General features: G+C 25.0%; 1 protein-coding gene across 1 annotated transcript in view; it reads left to right on the top strand.

Moving 5' to 3' along the window:
* The first annotated feature begins 21815 nt into the window (after window positions 1-21815).
* Window positions 21816-22651, top strand: part of LOC132917072 (uncharacterized) — a 56484-nt gene continuing 55648 nt past the window's right edge. Inside the window, exon 1 of the mRNA XM_060977608.1 lies at window positions 21816-22129. Within this exon, the coding sequence (XP_060833591.1) occupies window positions 22066-22129 (64 nt within the window). The 5' untranslated portion in view covers window positions 21816-22065. The remainder of the gene's footprint in view (window positions 22130-22651) is intronic.

Below are 22651 nucleotides of genomic sequence, written 5' to 3'. Positions count from 1 at the left end.
CACCATGTATAATAATATAATAACACATTAAATTGAATATTTTAAATGAAAAAGGTAAATAAAAACATTTATTAAAAGGTTAAAACAATTGAATTTTTTTGGTTTGAAATCATATTTTAAATCAGTAAATGTATTGTTGTGCTGTATTTGATAATACATTTGAAGAATAATTATTAAAACAGCTTATATTACGCATATTGAGTTTGCATCTTTTTAATAATATTTGTATAATATTATTTATTGATCATTTTTAAGTTAATAATAATACAGAAAATATTATGAGTAGTTAGACTTTAATTGTATTATGCAGTTCTTTTATGAAAAGATAAGCTATATTAATAGAATTCTTTGAACATTTTTATTTTAATTAATTTTAAATCAAATTATTCCCATAAATAGTAGCATAGTTGTTTCAAGTGTTTCCACTAGTTATTAATTTAAAATTAATTTTTCTTTTTGGCGGAAGTTTATTGACAAATCTTATGACTCTAAAAATAAATCAATAAATAATTTTCTATTTTTTTTCCAGTTACGTAGTTTATATTATTATTTTTTTTTATTTAAACAAAGTATATTTACAATCTGTAATATTATTATATACAATTAATAAATTTGGTAGCTTTGCTGAATAACAACTTGAAAATGAAATAACATGAGGTGGGTAACCCACCAGTGTAGAAACTCTCAGACTAGTGGGAGGGGGGAAGTTTTTTCAGGATTCAAGAGATACACCAGTAAAATTTATATTTTAATAAAAATGTAATGCATATTTTAAAATGATTATTGTTTGTAGAAAACAAATCTGTTTATGACACTATTATAAGTACTAGTTACTACGTATTGTAGATCTTAACTTGTACGTAAAAATCTATACGTCTGAATTTTCAATCTTAATAGTTTTTTGGTGTCAACTTGTTTTATCGCATATGTGAACATTAAACATAATACAAAAGTTAATAAAGGTATGAAAAATAAAAATATATATAAACAAGAAACGGTATTGTATGAATAAATTATTATACAGAATATAGAAAAAAAATGTATGTGTATACATCTAGAAAAATTACATTAAAATATTGTATTTTAACCTTATCTCTGTTTTTAGAATATTAAAAAATCCGTTTTGTTTTGTTATCAACCCGGGAACATCAGAGCCAGAGCCATGTGGCATATACTTATGCTATAAATGCGCCTGGGTTTTTCCCGAGAATCACTTCTACCACTTTGTATAAAGTACATTTTATAATAATATAATATTATTAGTAAAAATGTATTCTGATGTCTATGTATATATACGAATAAATAAAAGAAAATATTGTTGAATTTTTCTTTTGGTGTTTGAGCTAGCATAAAATGGGCAAGGACGACAATCGCGTAAAGGACAATTAGATTTCAAACACTGTGAAATTTACATTTCACGTTGACAAAGGAAATGGTAAACCATAAATTGATGGTGGAAAATTGGCAGACATTTGAATAATTATCACGAATGACGGCGAAGGCAACAATGCGTTTTTCTCTCACTATTATATGTATATGTATAAAGACGTGAAAGTTTTGTTAAAAGTCATTTTTATTTTTCTAACATCATTCTCGGGGGCTCACAGCAGAGTAATTAAATACGGCCAACAGACCGGAAACACTGCGTAGTTATATGTAATGGTTAGATACTTTAACGGGAAAACTACGCGTGAATACTAAAACGAAGAAAAAGTTTCGGGATTCCGCGCAACCACAATGCGCGGGATATCTATACACATCTATATATATATATATGTACACGGACCCTCTCACACGCTGCCGTTGTATTAAATGCAAAACGGTTACTCGATGTTCTTGTCGCGTATTAGAAAACAGACGAGACGGCGTTGTCCACTTGTCCAAATCCTGTTGACTGAATTGCCGATGTGAAGAAAATGGAAATCCTGCTTATGGTCAGATTCCGTATCTGCAGTATAATGTATTGGGCGGTGGTGGGGGCGTTGGTGTAGGTGTTCGTGAATTCCTGATGACGTTTATACGATGACGGATTCGCGTGTTTTTCTTCCGACAGGCGAAAATTTATTCAATGAATTTAAAGTTTAGGAACTATTCTGTCATGCAACTTTGGTCGAAAAACAATAAGCAGCAAAACACCGAAGTTAATAAATGAATTTGAATTATTTTCTTACTATACTGGAAACATTGATTATAATATTATGTTTACGAATATAGAGCATAGAATATCTGTATAATAATGCGTGTATGCTAATGATGACGAACAATATTATGTTTTAATACGGTTTCTGTCAACTGAGTTAATTTCGTGGTAAACAATTAATATTGTTATTGTCTTATAGCCTACAACTATACGTGTTTAGAATGTTTGTAATCGAAAATACAAAATTTGATAAATTTTAAAACATTACATTAGCTGTAGTTATGACAGTTTTATAAGAAGTACAGCGATATTAAATTAAACTTTTTTTTTTTTTTGTTAAATAAAGACATTCTATCCACAATTTTAATTATAATTCATAACTCTAGGACACAACAATACAAGCAAATAAATGTAATATTTCCTTATTGCTTTTTAATATTATATTTTTGCAGGCAAAATAAATAAAGCTAGGATTGTATTATGTTGTAGTAGTGTTTTTTACTCGTATTATAGAGATTTTTATCGAAATAGCTTACTAAACGAAGTTGTTTTGAATTGTTGAATAGTCTTCTATCTTTGTTATTAATAATTACAAAGAACTACCGACTACAACCATCTAAAAAAATATATTGTTAAAGTATCAGCAAGTATGTTTTTTAGCTGAGGTCAGATCAAGCATTTTATCGAGTGTTTTGATTTAGGGTATTTTCTAATTAAAAACCACATTATATCGAAGTGAATAAAGTGAAACGAAATTTTAAGTTTTAACACCGGGTTTATATGTTGGGGTTAAATGTTTGAAATATAATTTGGAGATTTATAATTAGAATATTTTTCATTGTTATTATCTTAGAGTTATATAAGATTCAATACTAACTTAAATGGACTAATGGATTTATTCAATTTAATAAATTCAACACGATTATATGTTATATATGTTTAATATAAAGCAATTATGTCCGAATACCTTTTTAGTATTGACGAACGTTTTTATGCACTTATATAAATAAAGTATACACGATTTAAATTAATTTTTATAAAATTCTTGTTATGGATATATACCAACTATCCTATAAATATTTTATTCAAATTTAAGTAGAACATTTTTAATTGAAAATTTTAAATGATATATACAATTAAAATAATATATCAAATTAGTATAAATATATGTATAACATATAAACATAAAATATATAATTTTTTTCTCGTCGTATTCGTTTAAAACTATAAAACTATGAAAATAATTATAGTAATTTATTGGACTAAAGAGATAAAATATTAAAGATTATAATCGGGGCTTGAGGGATTTAGCCTCCCGAAAAATCTTCCTAGTTATCCAAAGAACGATAAGAAATATATTTTTAATATTTTCGAATTTTATCCATATAAAATTGTGGTAAATAAGTAAATTTATAGTAAATACATATGACTGAATACTTAAATATTTAAATAAATATTTTGACTGAAAAAAGTTCCTTAATTTCCACGAACATTTTTTGTAAACGACATAAAATACATAGAAAATCCCAATAGTAATCACCATGGCTGCAATCGGATTATCATCAGAGTATTTGAACTTTGCTACCAATCTAGAAATCGAAGATCTTAAGATATTAAAATCTAGCAACTTATGAATATTTTAGTGCAAAATAATTTTAAAATTTCTATGATTCTGAATACTTTCACAAAAGAAAAAAAAAACATTAAGAGATGTACGCATCATAAATTATAATAATATGTTTTTGAACGAAACAAAAATATTTTTTATTTTTATCGTATTAAGGTGTTTTTAATTGTTCACTCCTAATAATTTTATTTGATTTCTGGGAGTTTTCCGAGTGCGTTCGAAATAAGGTAACACCCGAGTGAGACCCCCCCCCCCCCCAAAAAAAAAGATTATATTTTTAACGTATTCTTAGTGCGTCCCCAAAAAAGTTCATATTTTTGACATATTCTGAGTGCGTTCCAGTTCATTTAGAGTTACCCAGGGTGCACAACGGGGAGGTGAATGCAATTTTTGCATAGTTTCAGTGCTTCACAATCATAGCTGTAAAAATTAAGTACCAATAAAGTATTATAGTTGTAGATCTCATCCACAATATTTGATCGCCAAACCTGTATCTTGAAATAAGATTTATTTGATTATTTCATCTTAAATAAGCACCTATAGCTGTGGACCGAGGACGCACACGGGTTATTCGATATAATTTGTCGATAAGACTGCGGATGCACTTCTACTGCAGCTATAAAAAAGGTAAAAATTAAAAACGGAAAGCACTCGATTTCCGCCTATGGATAAATGTCGATAACATAGGTTAGGTATTGAATAATTATTTTGTGATTGAGATCAACCTTTTTGTAGTTCACTATAATTATCACACATATCGTACCAAACACTTGTTTTATAGGTATAGGCGTATGGTAGTTAGGTACGTGGTGTTTTTCGACTTATATCGTTTACATTTTTTTATTTTAATCCATGTTCATAACACATGTTTTCTTACTGAAAAACTTATAAATAACTCGTATAAAAAATTATTTACTTTATGTATTATACAAATGTAGATAATATATATTTATATTTTATTATAAATTAAAGTGCCTAGACGTGCTACACCATAAAATATAGTACACAAATGGTCTAAATGTATCTGGTTGTTTTAAGATAAAATACCCAAACGTGTGGTAGTCTTTAACTTTATATCATCGTGTAATGGAGGATTGAATGAAGTTGAAGAGATATTCCTTTTTCTGTTCTATACGACGCACTTGTTTTAATAAATTATACGACGCATAACGAACCGTATTGACGCACTCGTAACGACAAACAGTACGGCACTGTTGTTTGTTATGTATTATATAATATTACATTGATGAGCAAAAGAAGTGTCAAAAGTAGTGTTTGTAAGTTTATTTAATTAATGAGAGTGTTGCAACTTATTAAAAAAAAAAAATCATATTTTTAATATTCTTTCGGACGACGCAATATCGGTTTACGAATAATTGTATGAAATAATACGTGATAATTATATTATCCTCATTGTTGTTATATGCGTGTAAATCTTTTGATATAATAATAACGTTGTTTGAAAAACCAATTAATTGTATATCTATAGAACATTTAAAACGCAATACTATATTAAAACGTATTTATTTGCTTTGGTTAAATAATTGCCTATTGCGTATTCTGCTGTAGAGACTAAAGCGCGGGTTATATTCCACAAAGATTAACATAAGTTGATACAACAGGGAGTTATAAGTATACAAAATGGCAACTTGGGTACCTTGTTTGCAACTGCCATAACGAATGATCAAAAAACAATAAACTAATGAACATCGATTTCGTATTAAACTACTATCTCAGCTATAATATATTGAATTATATCGAGACATCAGTCTTAATGTAACAATATTTTAATCTGACAAATGCCATATTATATTTGTTTCCATACACGACAAATAACAATTAATTTGATAATAATAAATTATTGTAGTTTGCAGTATAGACACGCACGTCGAAATTTTATAATTTTGGTTGTTATTACTTTAAAACTTAAAGCGTAATTATGATATACAAACTATTAAAAACGAACATATAGTTTTTACCCATATTGATCAATTTCATTTTTTAGTATATAATATATTATAAAGAAGATGCTAAATTAAAGTGTTTAATGATTTTGCAATATAACTTTGGCTGCAGAGTTTACGAATATTGTTCCTTTTCATGATTCAGTTGAATACTGATTAATTACTTATTGGATTATAAAGTCCCGAAGCAATTTTAACTCTGTTGCTTAATTCCATGGAAAAATAAACGATTTTGTAATTCGTTAAATTCCTAAATTGTACATTCTAATTTTATCCATCAAATATATATTTACAATAATTAAAACTTCTTTAAAACTTTTTTTTTGTATATATACTTTTAAATAGTTACACAAGAAGTATAACCTTAAATAACGTATAAAAAAACTTATAAAATTAAATCTATTATTATAAATAGAATATAATTATTTTGAACAATTTAAATTTATAAAATAATAAAACATACAATATATTGCTTCGTAATTCGTAAAAATTAGCTATAATATTTATCAAATACATGAATATTTTGATCTATATTTTTTTAATAACTTTTTAGTGTTAATTTCAAATTTTAATCTATACAGATAATTAATTTTTAATGACAAAATAAAATAAATATTTCGCGCCATTAGATTCTTACACGACAAATTAATTCATATATTTTATAAATTTTAATCCTATAGATTTTTAACAACCTGTGGTTAAAAAGTTTCCCGTTGTAAATTAACATGTGAAGTGTAGACATGTAGTTACGAGTGGACTTTACATTAGAATAAATAGTTTTAAACTAGTTATAAATTGTTAATTCACATAGTATACATTGCCTTAGAAATTTAATATATAATTTGTTTTTGACCTAGAACATAATTCCAATGGTTATATAACTGTTAACGTAGTTATAGTTTTATTACAATTGTTTGTGAATTGTGATTATGGCGAGTTCATTTATAAAAAGTTATAAACTTATATATATTTTTAAAAATTTAGAAAAACATTCAGTGATTATAGAATTATGTTCAAGCTTGGTAATTTAATCCTAGTATTATATTTTATTTTTAACAAAGAAATAATTTTACACTTCACAGTTTTAAATTAAACCCTTTAATAAGTACAACATATCACAACAGGTTCTCAGCAAAGTGTGTATATTGTAGTTTTATATTTAGTTTTAAAAATACAAAAATAAATAAACAAACAAATAAATTATAAATACAATTTGCAAAATTTAACGTTTGTAAGAAAAATATTCAATTTTAATGAAAAAGTCTGGCTTAGCATTCCTGGAAATGAAACAAACAATTTAATTATTTTTATTGGACATTAAAATAAAATAATACAAAAGTTAAAATTATGTGAAATAAATAATAACTAACTATGAAGAACGCATTTTAAGCGCACTTAAATTCTGTTACATCTTTACATTCTCTAAATTGTAAATTCCAGTATAATTTAAGTTTAATTCACTCATATTAAAGTTTTGTTACACAAAACATCTGCGGTTAAAAATTATTACGTACCATAAAACTTTTAAGAACTGTGGTAAACTATTTAATATACTATTTCCAACTTTTAAGACACCGACTAATCTAATATATATGTATATCAAAATATTCAATTAAAAATAACATATATGTTTTGGCTGTTGAGCAAGATTGGGAAATTCTCGAGAATATAACTTGGTGTGAGAATTACCGGAAATGCATCAGAATGATCGGGAATATTAAACAACTCGGTATAATAAATATTAAAATTTATTTATAATTAACTATATAACATTGGCAAGTTAAAATTAAGTATTTTAATTATTTATTAAAATATAAATACATAGTAAATTTATAAGTAAAAAGTAAAATAAGCTGCTAAAATGTTCCTTTAAAAGTTTAGTTTAAAAAAAATGTATAATAATAAACTAAACAGTAAATTTAAAATATAAATACATACAATTAAGTTAAAATCAGAGATAAATCAACATTTGTAGTTAATTAACTAATGAGTAACGCTTTAACATTCATGTGATGCTTATCACGGCATTTATACCAATAACGTGGGAAGATAAATATTACATAAATATTTTATATAATTCTTTATTTTATATAATATATTAATTTAAGAAATTTACTTGATAATACTACATAATTAAATTATGTAATATTTTAATAATGCACATTTGAGGATTTGATTTTTTTGACTTACTTATATTTGTTTCAGCACGGATAGAATAAATAAGATTTATATAAAATAGAAATAAAAATAAATATTTTATTTTTTTTATTGTCCTAGAAACAATTTTGTTTCTGCGACCCTCTGGGAATGTCCGAGAGTGTTCTGTGGATTTCTAGTAGGGCCTGGCATTATTTTGAGAAAATTCTAGATTGCTTACATTTATATTAATACTTAATTTATAGTCATAAAAATTGTTTTATAAATGGAATCATAACATCTATGATAATTATATTTTTAATAAACAGAATATTTTTATTATTTATCATTGAAAAAATACATGCGTAATAATACCTGATGTTATATTATATTATCACGTTCAACTGGCTATACCTAACACGGCGTCTTGAATAGGCAAATTAATAGCATGAATGTGTAAGAACATTGAAACTAGTTTTTTTTTTTATTTTATCTCAAATATTTAAATACATAATATATATCAGATTACATTTTTAATAACTATTAAAAGACATTTAATTTTGAAGATGGAATTATTTATTATAGAACACGTTTATTATATTATATTATTTAAACTATAATTTATAACATTTTAAACATGTAATATTACAAAAATTATTTGAATACTAATTCATAATAATTTATGGCTATGTAATAGCTACCCTAGAAGACTATAACTCGATAAATTATTGCATTTCATTGCCGTGTTACAGATTTCAATCAAACGTATTTTAAACGTATACAATTCGATATCTATATCTATACTTATGTTTAAATATATTTCATCCTAACTGTGGACTGCTTTTAATATATGATTTTTAAATTCATATAATATGTCCTATGTTTATTTGAATTTAATAATAATTTTTCCAACTTTTATACCATCATGTCCATACTATGTAAAGTTAATTATAACCTTGCTGATTTTCATTAAATTAAGTCAATAAATGATAAAACGAAGAACCAAAAGTGTACACACACCACCTGGGGATTTTAGTATACAGTTTTTCAGACAACTATTAATTTGAAGTTGTTTAGTTTGTAATACACTTTTAAAGTTTTTAAATATAAAAACTTGTTTTAGGGGCTTCTATGTGGACATTATAATATATAGTAACCTTATATTCTGTTTGGTATGCCTGTCTGTCTGGTCTCAAAGTTTTTTCTTACATTTTCGTTGCTAGGGTTACTACAAGTTTTATAAGTATGAAAATATATTCATAAAGTAAATTTACAATATAGTATGATAAAGATTAAACAGGATGTTTGTTTTAGAATGTATAATAACAATATATTTATTGCATACATTTTAAAATAAATGAAATTTAATAAATATTTTCATAAAAATTTAAACATAAGATAAAATTAACATTTAGGCTATTATTTTTATTCCCAGAGTAAGTAAGTACGTTTATTAAATATAAACTAAATATGATGTTGAGCAAATATAAGCAATTTTCAATAATTTAATATCAAGTGAAGTTTTGTACGTGTTGAATATTACAGTGGAAACCTTTTTCCAATATTCATTCATTCTGATTGCATTATTTAAATCAGAATGTCAATGACCTATTACAACAATTTTAAAGATCAATATTATTTGTGTTTTGTTAGAAGCTTGTTTTAATATTATGATTTCGAACATTAGTAACTAATATTTTTAAAATTTTTTAGTTATTTAATTACATAATATTTATATAATATATATATATAAACTTTCTCACAAAATACAGACGATATTGTGCTTTATAGTTGTTGTATTAGCTTATAAATTATAATACCTTAATTTTAACAACGTAATATGAATGGATAAATTATAGAGTGAGGTTTTATCTAGATTATGTGTGTACAAAACGAAGAAAAAAATTAAACTTTTGTGCCATCTGTGCTCTAAAGTTTAAGCAATATAATAATAAATTTAAATATTAGATTCATATCATTTTTTGGGAATACATATACGTGTGTTATATTTAAAACAATCCTTATTAGTATAGTATTTGTATAATCTGCATAAATCATAAGATAAGAAATACATTTTCTTAATTTTTAAATACTTAAATCGAAGAAATTATAAGTTTCAAAGTGAACGTACTTAGCATATTTTTGCAATGAACATTTAAGTCTTTTTAGGTTTTGATTTTTTAGGTGCTCCCCCTGAGTATCAAAAAATTTGTTTTGTCATATTTTATATCAATAATGAAATATCGGTTATATTCATCATACAAATCATCGTGAATTTCACGGTATAAATTGTTTTTTTATATTTTATCTACTTTTATAGAATTTTACTATAAACCTTGTGTATAATACATATAATATGTCGTATCATACCATACAATATTATACATATTGTTGCCTTACAATTTGAATAAATAATATAGCAGTATATCAGTATACTGCATAAAATGTATTGATGAAAATGATCGGCCAACTCTTGAAAGCATTAACGCATCAGACGATGTGGTTGTTGGTTACTTGGCAACAGATTAAACGATAGTTCGTCGTTCAACAGATTATAAATGTGTGATTAAACTACACTGGTTTCTGAGTAATCGGGTTCCTATTGAAACACGACCAAAATATCAGTTGTACAAAATTAATATGCATATATTATTAAACAATTAATGAATAACATACCGAATAAGCTTGAGTTAATCTCCAGAATAAAACAATTCAGGAAATTTAAATGACGATGTTATCTGAAATTACACGTATCTGACTAGATCGCATATTAAAATTTCGTCAGAAACGTAATAAAAGACTATTATTTATTATGAACCCTCCTAGGGTAAATAAAAATTAAGATACTTAATGATTGTTGATGTTTAATGATTGCTGTTTTGATAACTTGTTAGAATAAAAAAACCTACTACTAATAGTTAAAAAATGATGAAATTAATTTTTTTCTAATTGTTCATAATTTAACTTAAAAAAGTGTAAGTTGTTCAGCAAAAACTTTTACAAATGATCCCAAACAATACAAAATCCTACCTCGACGCTTAAATAACGATCAATGACTACCCCACTGTATAAGATAATAGTATGTAAGGTCTATTCAAAGGTCGAACGATTGAAGTATTACGTGAAGAAGTTAAGGTTAAGAGTTTAGAGTACGCTACGTCTTGGTCTTGGTGGCGGAAAACAATATGTATAGGAAAATCGAAAACTTGAATATTTCCATCAAGAACTATTTTATAGCAGTTCTTATTGAGTTAAAATTAGAATAAAATAATTTATTATTTTATTATAACTACCTATGGAGATACTTTATGTAAAATATCATGCGTACGCATATATTATATGATAACAATTAATAAATATGCTGCTAGTTACAAGTGGATTCTGAATGGATTCAGTCTATTTTATACATACAACATGTTTAATACTCGCCGATCATCTGCATTATTATCTCATTTAAAAATATAATACATAAATATTTTATTTTTGAACGAAAAAAAGCAAATATTTATTTTACTGCTCGTGCTAGTATAGGGAAAATTGTGAAAATTGTTTATAAACTTCCATCATCTTTAAAGTAAAATTATGATGCTAGTATGATAGTTGAATAATAGACTATTTACGATTTCATAGAACTAACTATATGGCGTATTACCTATTAATGATTTATGGCAGTTAATTTGTTTTTATATTAACTAGACACTATAGTATCATAGAAGTAAGAACTTCTATTAATATTTATAGTAAGGGTAGGTAGGTACTAAAAATAAGGTTTTCATAGTAATCTCTAAGGTGTACGCGTAAGCAGTACCCTTTAAATTATGTGTGAATTATGACATAAGGGATCTAGTTATAAATCAAGAACTAAGAACTGAATATAATTTAATTAATAGGTTATCCCTGAATAACTCAACTATTGGTCGCAAATTATGGATACATTGTAGTCATCCTTATTTAATTATACAATTGTAATTGTATATTGTATATTGTATATTAATAAAATTGTTTATTCTATAATATACTCGTACAAGTATGTTCATATCTGTCAATGATTGGCTGTTTTAATAAAATATTGTTGTATAAAAAATAATTATATTTCAGTCTACACGATAATGTAGTTAATGCAAAATCAAAATTAAAAATAGATTATAAAATTTATTCAATATTATTCATTGGTAAATTAAGTAGCAGATAATAGTAAAATTCAATATATTTAAATAATGTTACAATATTGGCACATTTCCAACAAATTTAAAAATAAAATTGTGTACAGAAATAAGTGCTAAGTGCAGATTTAAGTCAACAGTGTCAATTAATTAAAGAAAGATTAATTTAATACATTTTTTAAAAAGTTGAAGAATAATTTAATCTGAAAAATAAAATAAGTACATTTTGCTTAGTGGTTGTGATTAGTTTTTATTTTGAATATTTATTTTTAGTTTTCTGTTATTTATTGAAAATACCGTTATTTTTCATAGCACTATATTGTAGGTACATCGTTTTATAAGTAAAATAATACTATGCGTATAGAAAAGCTTTGCATTTCATAAGATACATGTATTTAATATAGAAACTTAAGTTTTAATACCTTCTTCATATATTTGGCCATTTGGATACTTAACTGATAGACATTTGGTAAATATTTACTAAGAGCTGTTTGTTTTGTAGCTGGTTTCTTTGTACTATAAAAATACCTAAATCTAAAACCACAGTAAAGAAATAGAAAACTTGATTAGTTAATAATAGTTATAAAGTTTAGTGTAAATTTATATTTTAAATTTATATATTAAAAAATATGAGTAAATATATTTATTGAACTCAATGTTAGCTGAATATTTAATAATTAATATTAATTACAATATTATATAATTGTATATTATTTTTACTATAAATATATTTTATAATCGGTAATTTAATTTGTACGATAGTTGAAAGCGGAGTGAATAGGAAGTTGATGAGGTTTGTCTGAAAAATACACTCATTAGTAGACCAATGCAACTCATATTTAGAAATACATAAATTTATGATTCTTTAACATTTGGATTATGTCGAAATTAATTGTATAATTTATATTAATCAAATGTTATCATTATTAGCTTCCATGAATATGATTAATATTAACGCCGGGCAGATAAAAAACTTGAGTTATAAATTTCATTTGAATATGTGAAAATAGTTTAACTATATATCGATATCGTGCATTGTACAATATATATAAAATTATAATAAAACTTTCGTCTAATTAAAATAAATTCTAAATTCATATTTTTCAGTTTATCATTAAGATAAAATAAAATACTCTGGCAATTTGGAGTTTTACTATTGTGATTCTAAAGCAAATAGAGTGACAACTAAGACTTTTACATAATTATTAACATTATTCACTATTGATAGGATTACTTGTCCGTATAGTGTTGATATTTCATATTTATAAACGAAGAACTACACATTTGGAAAAATGCATGTCTAATTTCGACATTATCCAAATTTTACGTAAACCGTAACATATGTATGACTATAATTAATATTAATCTATTAACATTTTATAATTTGTAACAATTGCCAGAATATAATAATTAAGTACATGTTGTAGATGAAATATTACATACATTTTATGTTCCATGTAAAACCATTACTACAAAGACTATAATATGCATTATTAAATGACACAAGTGAAAAGAGGGTGCATGGTAAGTCACTCTACTTATATATTATTCTGAGAGATTACAAAACATTAAGTAATGGTTTAAAATTATTCTTATAATTCATGCACGTTAAACGAATATTAACTGAATATATTAGGAAATTGTTTTAAAATGTGAGTTAAGTTTTCAATGTGTATTTAATTATCCTTTAAATAGCTTCATCGTTAAAACTTTACACCGGTGTTTACTAAAGCTTCGTGTACACTATACGTATATGTACATATTATTATTATTATTATTTTTATAGCTTTTATTAATATATATTCTAGACTAAAAATATTAAATATTGATGGTATAATCAATTAGAAAAGTTTCAATAAAATATTAAATTGAAAAGACAGAGTTTACGATAAAATAAATAACATCAAATATATAACGAGGGTTGGAAGTAGAACGAAGGGCAGATATATAGCTAAGAAAATATACACAGATGAGAAAGAAAAAAAAATGATCACGATAAAGGTATAAAGACTGTCAAAATATAATGACATGTATCACAATATATCACAGCTTTAACTTTATTGATATATGATACACAGAATTGGAAACGGAAATAGTGTATAAGAAGCAGATTGAGACAAAGTTGGGACAGAGAAATATTTTCAAGTTTGGAAAAGCAGGTCGAGATCCCGGAACCAAGAAAAGTTTGAAATGGAAAGGAAAGTAAATCTTTGCTAGGTGACGAAGTTGGCGGTAAGGGAGACAGAGGTCTCTATAGTGAGAGGAAGGCTAGGGGCATTACAATAAGCTGAAAGAATAGAAAAACTAAAAAGCTTCGTACATTAGGCACATTTTTATCAACTGATATAAGACTTCAAAGACATAGACAAACTCGTCAACTATCTACAATTTGAAAAAAAAAACAAAATATTGAACAAAAAATCTATATTAACTCTTTATTACATTTTTATATTAATAATAATATATTAGTGTTACTTTAAACTAGACACTATATGTGAGCGTAAAATATAAACATTTTGTGAACAATTTTTTTTTTAAATTATGAAAAAATTTTACCATAAAAATATTAATGTAAAACTTTGTAAAAATGATGGAAACTTTTATGTAACTATATTATATACAATCCGGGAAACTTAACCTTTTTATAAAAATGACATTTGAAAATTACTTCCAATTGGTGTATAATTATAAAACTATTTACGCATAATATTATAATACAGATTATAATGGATTTTGTAATATTATCGAAAAATATATTATTATATCTTGTGTTTAATTTAAATTTTTCTGTAAAAATTCAGTTGAAGTAATGAAGGTAAAACTTTTGAAACACATCTTAATGAAAGTATTCAAAAGACAGAAAGTTTAAGATGAGTATATTTTGATCATAGTTATTAATTATTATATAATTGTTAAAAATTTAGCAACATAATTCGTCTTCGTTTTATTTTAAATCGAAATTAACATCTTTTACGGTATGGTTCTAATAAAAATTACTAAACTTGTATAAAACATGCATTATATATTTATATCATTGCTATCAAAACAGAATATTAATTATGTTTATTTTAATTTTTTATAGTGATATTCAAATATCTATTTTGTTTATACATTTTATTATAAACATGTATTAAATTGAATTAATTAATTTTAGAACTAAAAAACATATAAAAATATATCAACTAAACCTAAAAAATATAGAAGTATTTTTTTATTAAGATTGTTTATACTTTTTGGTTCAGCAGAAATTTCCCAACATAAGATTAGCTTACTAAATTAACAGTATCCGTCGCATATATAATACATATATAAACATATTATTAACTATACTTCACAAATTTTAATAGCTTTACTCAAGAATTACTCATTTGAATTTTAATGTGAACATTTTCAAAAAAAAAATCATCTTTAACAATTTACAGTAAAAATAGCTTAGTTTAATTTAATAAAAATAAGCTTGTATCGCCACTAAACACCCTTAAAATGATTTATGCAATAAAATAGTATTTCTTAGCAGTATGGCATAGCAGTAATTACACATATGTCAATTTATTTAAACGATAAGCAATAAACCGTAACATTTTAGTAGAGCCGTTAATATAAATAATTGTTAATCGACAGTAGGTCTATCAAATAAATGAAAAAAAAATCTATTAGAAACCATACAGTGCATTATCTAAACGTATAACGAAACTAACTTTAGCTCAAATGTAATACATATATCAAGTTGTTTCGTTAATCTGTTAAGAGATCGCTATACCGGGATTTGTTATAATTTTTTACGCGTAACAAATTAATAAAAAGTTTGTTATTCTCAAAATCTAAAAGCTATACGGCTAAGTCTTGAAAATTAATATTATAATTTATTTACTACAGGGTAACATTATAATGGAATTTAAAGAGAAAAATATCAATAGTAATTATATTAGTGAGTACCTATACTAAGTAAAAACGCTACACAAGTTGAAATTTTTTTTAAATGTTTAGATTAAAGATGTTTCATTTTTAAATTATATTTTTACAATATTGATAGTGTTTTTTTTTTAAATATCAATATTGATAAATTTACTTGTTATATTATTTATTAATATTTTAAAATTAAAATCAGCTATTTTAGGGTTAAAAACTTAATTGTGTAAAGTTAGATTCACAAAGAAGAAAGGTTTAAGATGTAATAATAATCTTTTAGTTATTTTTAATACTAAGAAACTACTTAGACTGGGATTGAATCCAATGAATTCAGAAACCAAGAATTATGAATAATTCAAAAATTTTCTTATAAAACAACGAAGTGAATTATTTTCAACGTTTTTGAAACTGTGTGCATAAATATTCGTCACCAAGGGGATAGCACTAATATAGTATCATTTGAATCATACAAGTTGTGAAAAAACCATAGAATATATAAACCATAATAAGCTATCATTAGGAAGAACAGTTTGAATACAAATATGATAAAATGAAGATAATATATATATATATATATATGTACATTGTACGTATACATTAAAATTAATGTTTATATATAGGTTAACGAATGTATTTTTTCTACATAATATACACCTTAATGTTAAAAAATTCCATTATTTTAGCGTCCCGTACATAGTGTGGGTTTTGAGCTCATTGGTTTTTTTGCAAATACCACTCAAATAAGCTTTTTGAAAACGCGTTGGCTGTGAAATTAGATGTCAACGTTTTTCTTGTACTATAGCACCGAATAACGTAAACGACCGTAAAAGTAAATTGCTTTCCATTGCATTTAGTGGAAAGGTTTCCGCCAACGAAGCAGCGGTGAAACAAAACTAATGCACACCCGCTTGCTATTCAATGAATCAGCAGCCAATTTAATTGGACCCCGTAAAAGTAATCAAGGCATTAAAGTAGTTTTTATGAAAATAATTTTTGATTAGTGTTATTTTTGGGATTAAAGATAATGTCATTGTCACGTGTTATTGCTATAGGTTCCCAGTATAAATTATATTATCGCTTATTGTTGCCTACGTGGCATATATTTAACTTATCAGAGATCGCCAATTTGCTGCAGCATAGTAATTTATGTGTAAAAAACACAGTTGACTTCCATTAATTGTGAAACATTTATCAAATTTTTTTGATCAACTATCAGGGAATTATTATAAATATATTTGAAAACAATAAAATCACAATACTTCTTTTATATAATCCAAATAACTTATTAAGACATTAGGTTTCATAAAAGTTCATTTCGTCAAAAGACTTAGTATATTTGGTCTACATACATCAAAAACTGATCCTTGAACCACTGAGACACAGATGGAATTAAGGTTATACATAAGCCAAATACTAATTAGTAATTACACACAGAAGTATACAAATTATAGTACCTCGCTGCAGTACCTAACTTCTGTGTTCATTGCATTACACAAATATTAATTTAACGTCAAATTTATTTCCACAATTAGTAAGGAGAAACATTTATTTTGAAAGTTACATGACATTCTAATATAATGATTATTAAATTACTTCGCATAAGCTCAGTACAGTAGTAAAAGGCGCTATATTTTAAAATATCAAATTATTCAAGATACCAATTTTAAGCTTTAAACTATTACTTAAATCTTCTTTTGTAATGTATGATTTTTCACGATTGCGAACTCTAAAAATTAACAAAATGTCTTCGTTAGTCTTGTAACTTGGATTTGTTCTAAAAAAAAATTTAACGTAAAAAAAATACAATGTAAAAATTTTTGTTATGTGTTTCTATAAATTAATGTTTCCCATTTACTGAAACTCAAGAGATTGTGACGGGATGTTAAAACTTCAATAATAAGATGTAACTATTATTTATTTTATTAATACATGTACAATAATCAAAAATATTGTTTGACTATTATACATATTTTTATTTCATTTTTTACATAATGGATATAATATCGTACTTCTTGGTATCACTTATTTATTTGACCGTGTAGATAGAACCTTTTAGTTTTATCACGATAGTTAAGCATCGAATGGTTCTATTTTCTATTCAGATTACAATTAAATAATCTATTTCTAAATTGTGTTAATTTATTAGAACCAAATAGGTTCTTAATAACTTTTTAAATAATTTTCCTATTAAGTTGTTCAAACTTTGAATTATTAAACATTGATAACACTAAACTTATGTTTATTATTTAATATTGTGAATTAAAAAATTATCAAATGAGTATCTTCTGATTTTGAGCCCATAAGTCAATAATTGTATGATTATGTGATAAATATTTTTTTTATTAAAAATCAGTCAATCTATAGTAAATTTAATTTTACTCAGATTATTGTATCTAATTTCAAGATTTATTATAATGCCTGAAGTTAAATTAATAAATAATAATACGCACCATACTGAAATTAGTGAAGCGAAACAAATTCAATAAACCGCATATAAAAGTATATACATAACGTTAATGTTTAAAAAAAGTTTAGGCGAGTATATAATATATTTACAATAACAAATCATAAAGACTATTGAAGAGTTTTAATAGTTGAAACACTTTAAATATCTATAACAATTTTTGTTTTGACTATAAAAGATTTAATACTTCATCACTTCACAAATATATCATACTGTTAATGTATATAATTATTATAATTATTTCTTATATGATGTTCTTGTTAATGATTATTAATTTTCAAATATTATTACCACAAAATTATGCTGATACTTAATACAAATAGAAAGAACAACTGCCCGGATAATTTGAATTCGCTTTTAACTTTAAAAATGTATAATACTGATTCTCAATAAATATATAATATATTGACGTATTATTGTAATTTTAAACATACTAAACTAATTTAATACACTAAAATAACTGAAAAAAATGTAAATAATGTACAATTTAAAGATTCCAATCTATTTAATATTAAATAAACACTCTGTAGATAATACAAATATAAATAATTAAAACTAGAACAAGTAGGTCTTTACTTTGATTCTAAACCTTATTTTTATTAAATATAACCAGTTTATAATTTCATAAATACCTTTTTTATAAGGTATAGTTATATATTTTAAGTCAACGTTTTATTTTAAATACTATGTTGCTTACTAATTTGAAAATTATAATGTTGTACACAAATTATTCATATAACTAACTTACATATAAACTTACAACTCTATGTTAAATAATTATTCAAAACTATAGAAATATATTTTGAAATAAATTAACTCTTTTAAATTCAACAAGTTACAGGTTATCTGTATTAATTTCTTCATAATAATCATCTATAGAATTTCTATTCCATTCACCATAAATTTTATTAATATAATTATAATGAATGTTCTTTATTTAATAATAAACAAATAATAAATTTAATTGTGATGACTAATGTTAACTCTACTATGTGTATATTTATTTGTATACATTTTAGACATAAAGAAATATTTTTCATGTTAGTTATCTTACTAACATAAAACTCAATTAATTTGTCTTAAATGATTTTTGTGGTAAAATACCTATTCCATAAATCGCTATGTAACTTGACGCATTCCAAACTGTAAAATATTGATATAAAATAAAATACAAAATACAGCAAAACCTCTGAATAGCGGGCATTTTTGGTCACCAAAATTTTGTCCACTATTCAGAAGGTGTACATTTTTGGAATTTATAATGGGTAAATGTGTAAAAACAAAAAATATGTGCTAGATTAAATGAAATTACAATATTATTAATTTATATTTGATTATTTTAATAATACACATACTTTAATAACTAAAAAAGAATGCATACACCATGCCAGTAAAATAATTTTTAAATTTTCTTGTTTTTCGGGGTGGGGGCTGAAGCCCCTCAGCCTTCCCCCTGGCTACGCCACTGATATTTGTAAAATTAAAACAATTATTCGATTTGGTGTAAAAAAACTCTGTTTTTGAACGAGTTTGTTATTTTTATATTAATGTATACTAAGCACGTTTGTGTGTCGTCGTTTTGTCATTATTTTTAAATTGATATTAAAATAAAAGATCTTTAATTGGAGAGACTGATATTTAGATGTTTTTCCATTGAAAAGTAATGAAAAATTCCCCGTTTCCAGTAAAACGTTTGATATTGGAAGGAGGTGTCCGTTATAGAGGTGGCTTCAAAGTACATAATAAAAAAAAGTTATTATTTTTTAACTGTATTTCTTATATCTTATTAATCTCTGCAGTATTATTATTTATTTTACATTATTGACGCGTCATGCATACATATCATTTCTTATCGATTTTTAAATTTATTTACCTATGTAGCCTACGCATATTTGGTTTTAGTACTTTTTCGTACAAATGCACATTTTGTAATAAAGTATTTCACTTATATTCATAAGTTATACATAAAATTGAATATTGTATAATTTTATTTAGCTCTAAATAAATAATGGAAATAGCGTTATAGTATACCATATACATATGTTTTTAAAATCCTAGAACGTTTTATATAGATAAATAGATTGTTGTGTACGTGAATATAATAAGCCATGTATATCCTAAATAATTCGAAAAAAAATCGTAGCTTTTGTTTAAAAATGTTTTTTTCATAAGTATTAAATTATTTTACTAAGACTAAATTGATACAAGGATTAAATTGCATTTTAAGCTTATTAAAATCCGGCTTAACCATTAGTTTATAGTGCTTTTGAATATGGTCAGATTTTTTTAATTAGTTAGAAAATGTGGCGATGACGAAAAAAAAAAGAAATAAGTGAAATATGCTGAAAGATGGTGAGGAATTTAATAGTTGATTACAGTAAAAAATAATTTTTGTTTAAGGTTTTTTTTTTATTATAACAAAAAAGAAAGAAAATATTAAAAAATGACTTACAGCAAGTACAATAGTCAATAAGTAATATGTTCAAAATATTTACGGACAGAATTGTTTGAATGAAAGATGTCTTTTGACACTACTTCTAAACTTGTTTATAATTAAACGACTATACCATCGTTAAAGTTTAAGCACGTCTAATTTAATTAACAAACCACTAACCACAATATTTAACTTCAACAATTTCTTATCTTATATGTATGTAGCGAAAATATATAAACGTGGAATTCTATCATACATCCAAATTTTGTATAAATCAACCAACCCAAGGTCATTTATAGTAATTTTATTATAAAATGTTATATACGTACAATAGTAATATATTATGAAGATTGAAATTGGATAGATGTAATTATATATTATATTTTCAATATTGGAAATAATAATAATATATTATATACAATTATACTATTTCTAATAATTAACTTATTATAACGATTTAATCAATTTAATGGACAAATTAAAGTTTTCTAGGTTATATGTAATTATTTGTGTCAAGAGCATCTTTAGGATTATACATTTTGATATAATATGTTTAGACATACCTAGTATATTATGAAATAGATAACTATCACCTACAGTTAAGCATTATTTTTGTATTTGACTTTTAAAACTTTAAAATTCTGCACAAAGACACAAAGTGAAAATATTACCAAAACGCGTACCCAATATAAATATATGTATAACACGAAAAGGGTCTTAGCTATCCGAGCTTTCACTTGCTCAAATACGAAATACGCGTACCCTAATATCTACGTGCATCAGTGTAAGTATATTGAAAAGGTTGCCTCGGCAATAATTGTACACCTTTGCCAGGCGGAAAGGGACAGGGAAACGTGGCATTTAGGTTTTAGACCGATGTGTATACGCGGGTCCCGGCGACGGCCAAAATGTCAGATCGCGCGCACTCACGTCTCTGTAATGCACTAATGCGCACGATCGGTGCGGATTAGTTGTCGGCGGCGGTGACGACGGCGACGGCGACGACCTATTGCCATTCCCACCGGTCGGGCAACATAACGTATCGTGTTTATACGCGCCGCCCGAGTATCAGACGCACACGTGATTCGCGAATTTAAAAAAAAAAAATTTTAAATGTTTTAAGTGTTTTGAATTAATTGAACGTATTTACGAGCATCAGCTTAATAATACAATTACAAGCGTGGAGGGTTATTTTTGTTCATATTTTTACGAAAAATTTTGATCCACCATGATTAGAATCGATCTGATCAATTTCGTTGTACTTGGATTATCCTGCAGTCTTGCATTGGCGGGTAAGTCAGTTTTATTGTATAAACATAGTCGTTTCTATATCCAGATGAAAGGGGCCTTTTCCTAGAACCCCGGATTTTTTTTAAGTATTATAGGTGCATGTATACAATTTACTTACACAAACTAATAGTTTTCAACTGTGAATTTTAAGATTAGATTTAGATATATTTGTATTTTAATCTGATTATGGTTCTTCAATGTTTTCAAAATTACTACTATCATTTTATTTAATGTTCAAAAATTTTATTTTGATTACATCATTGGAGCAATAATTGTAATATTAGGTGGATGTCGTACCCATGTGTTATCTGTCTCCGTCTTACTGATGCGTAATGCAGAATGTTTTAAATTCAGAATAATCCAATTTACTATTTTTAATATTAGAGTCAATTATCTATTATCAAGTTTTAAGGTAAATTTATTTATAAATATATTAATTTTTTTTAAATTTATATGGTAAACTAAAAGTTTACGTAGATTTTTTTTTTATATTTTAATTTTAAAGTGACTTAAATAATATTTTA

This window comes from Rhopalosiphum padi, chromosome 1 (assembly GCF_020882245.1).
Source record: "Rhopalosiphum padi isolate XX-2018 chromosome 1, ASM2088224v1, whole genome shotgun sequence".
NCBI lineage: Eukaryota > Metazoa > Arthropoda > Insecta > Hemiptera > Aphididae > Rhopalosiphum > Rhopalosiphum padi.
Note: the sequence above shows the minus strand (reverse complement) of the source record. Positions and strands in the feature narration are given on the sequence as shown.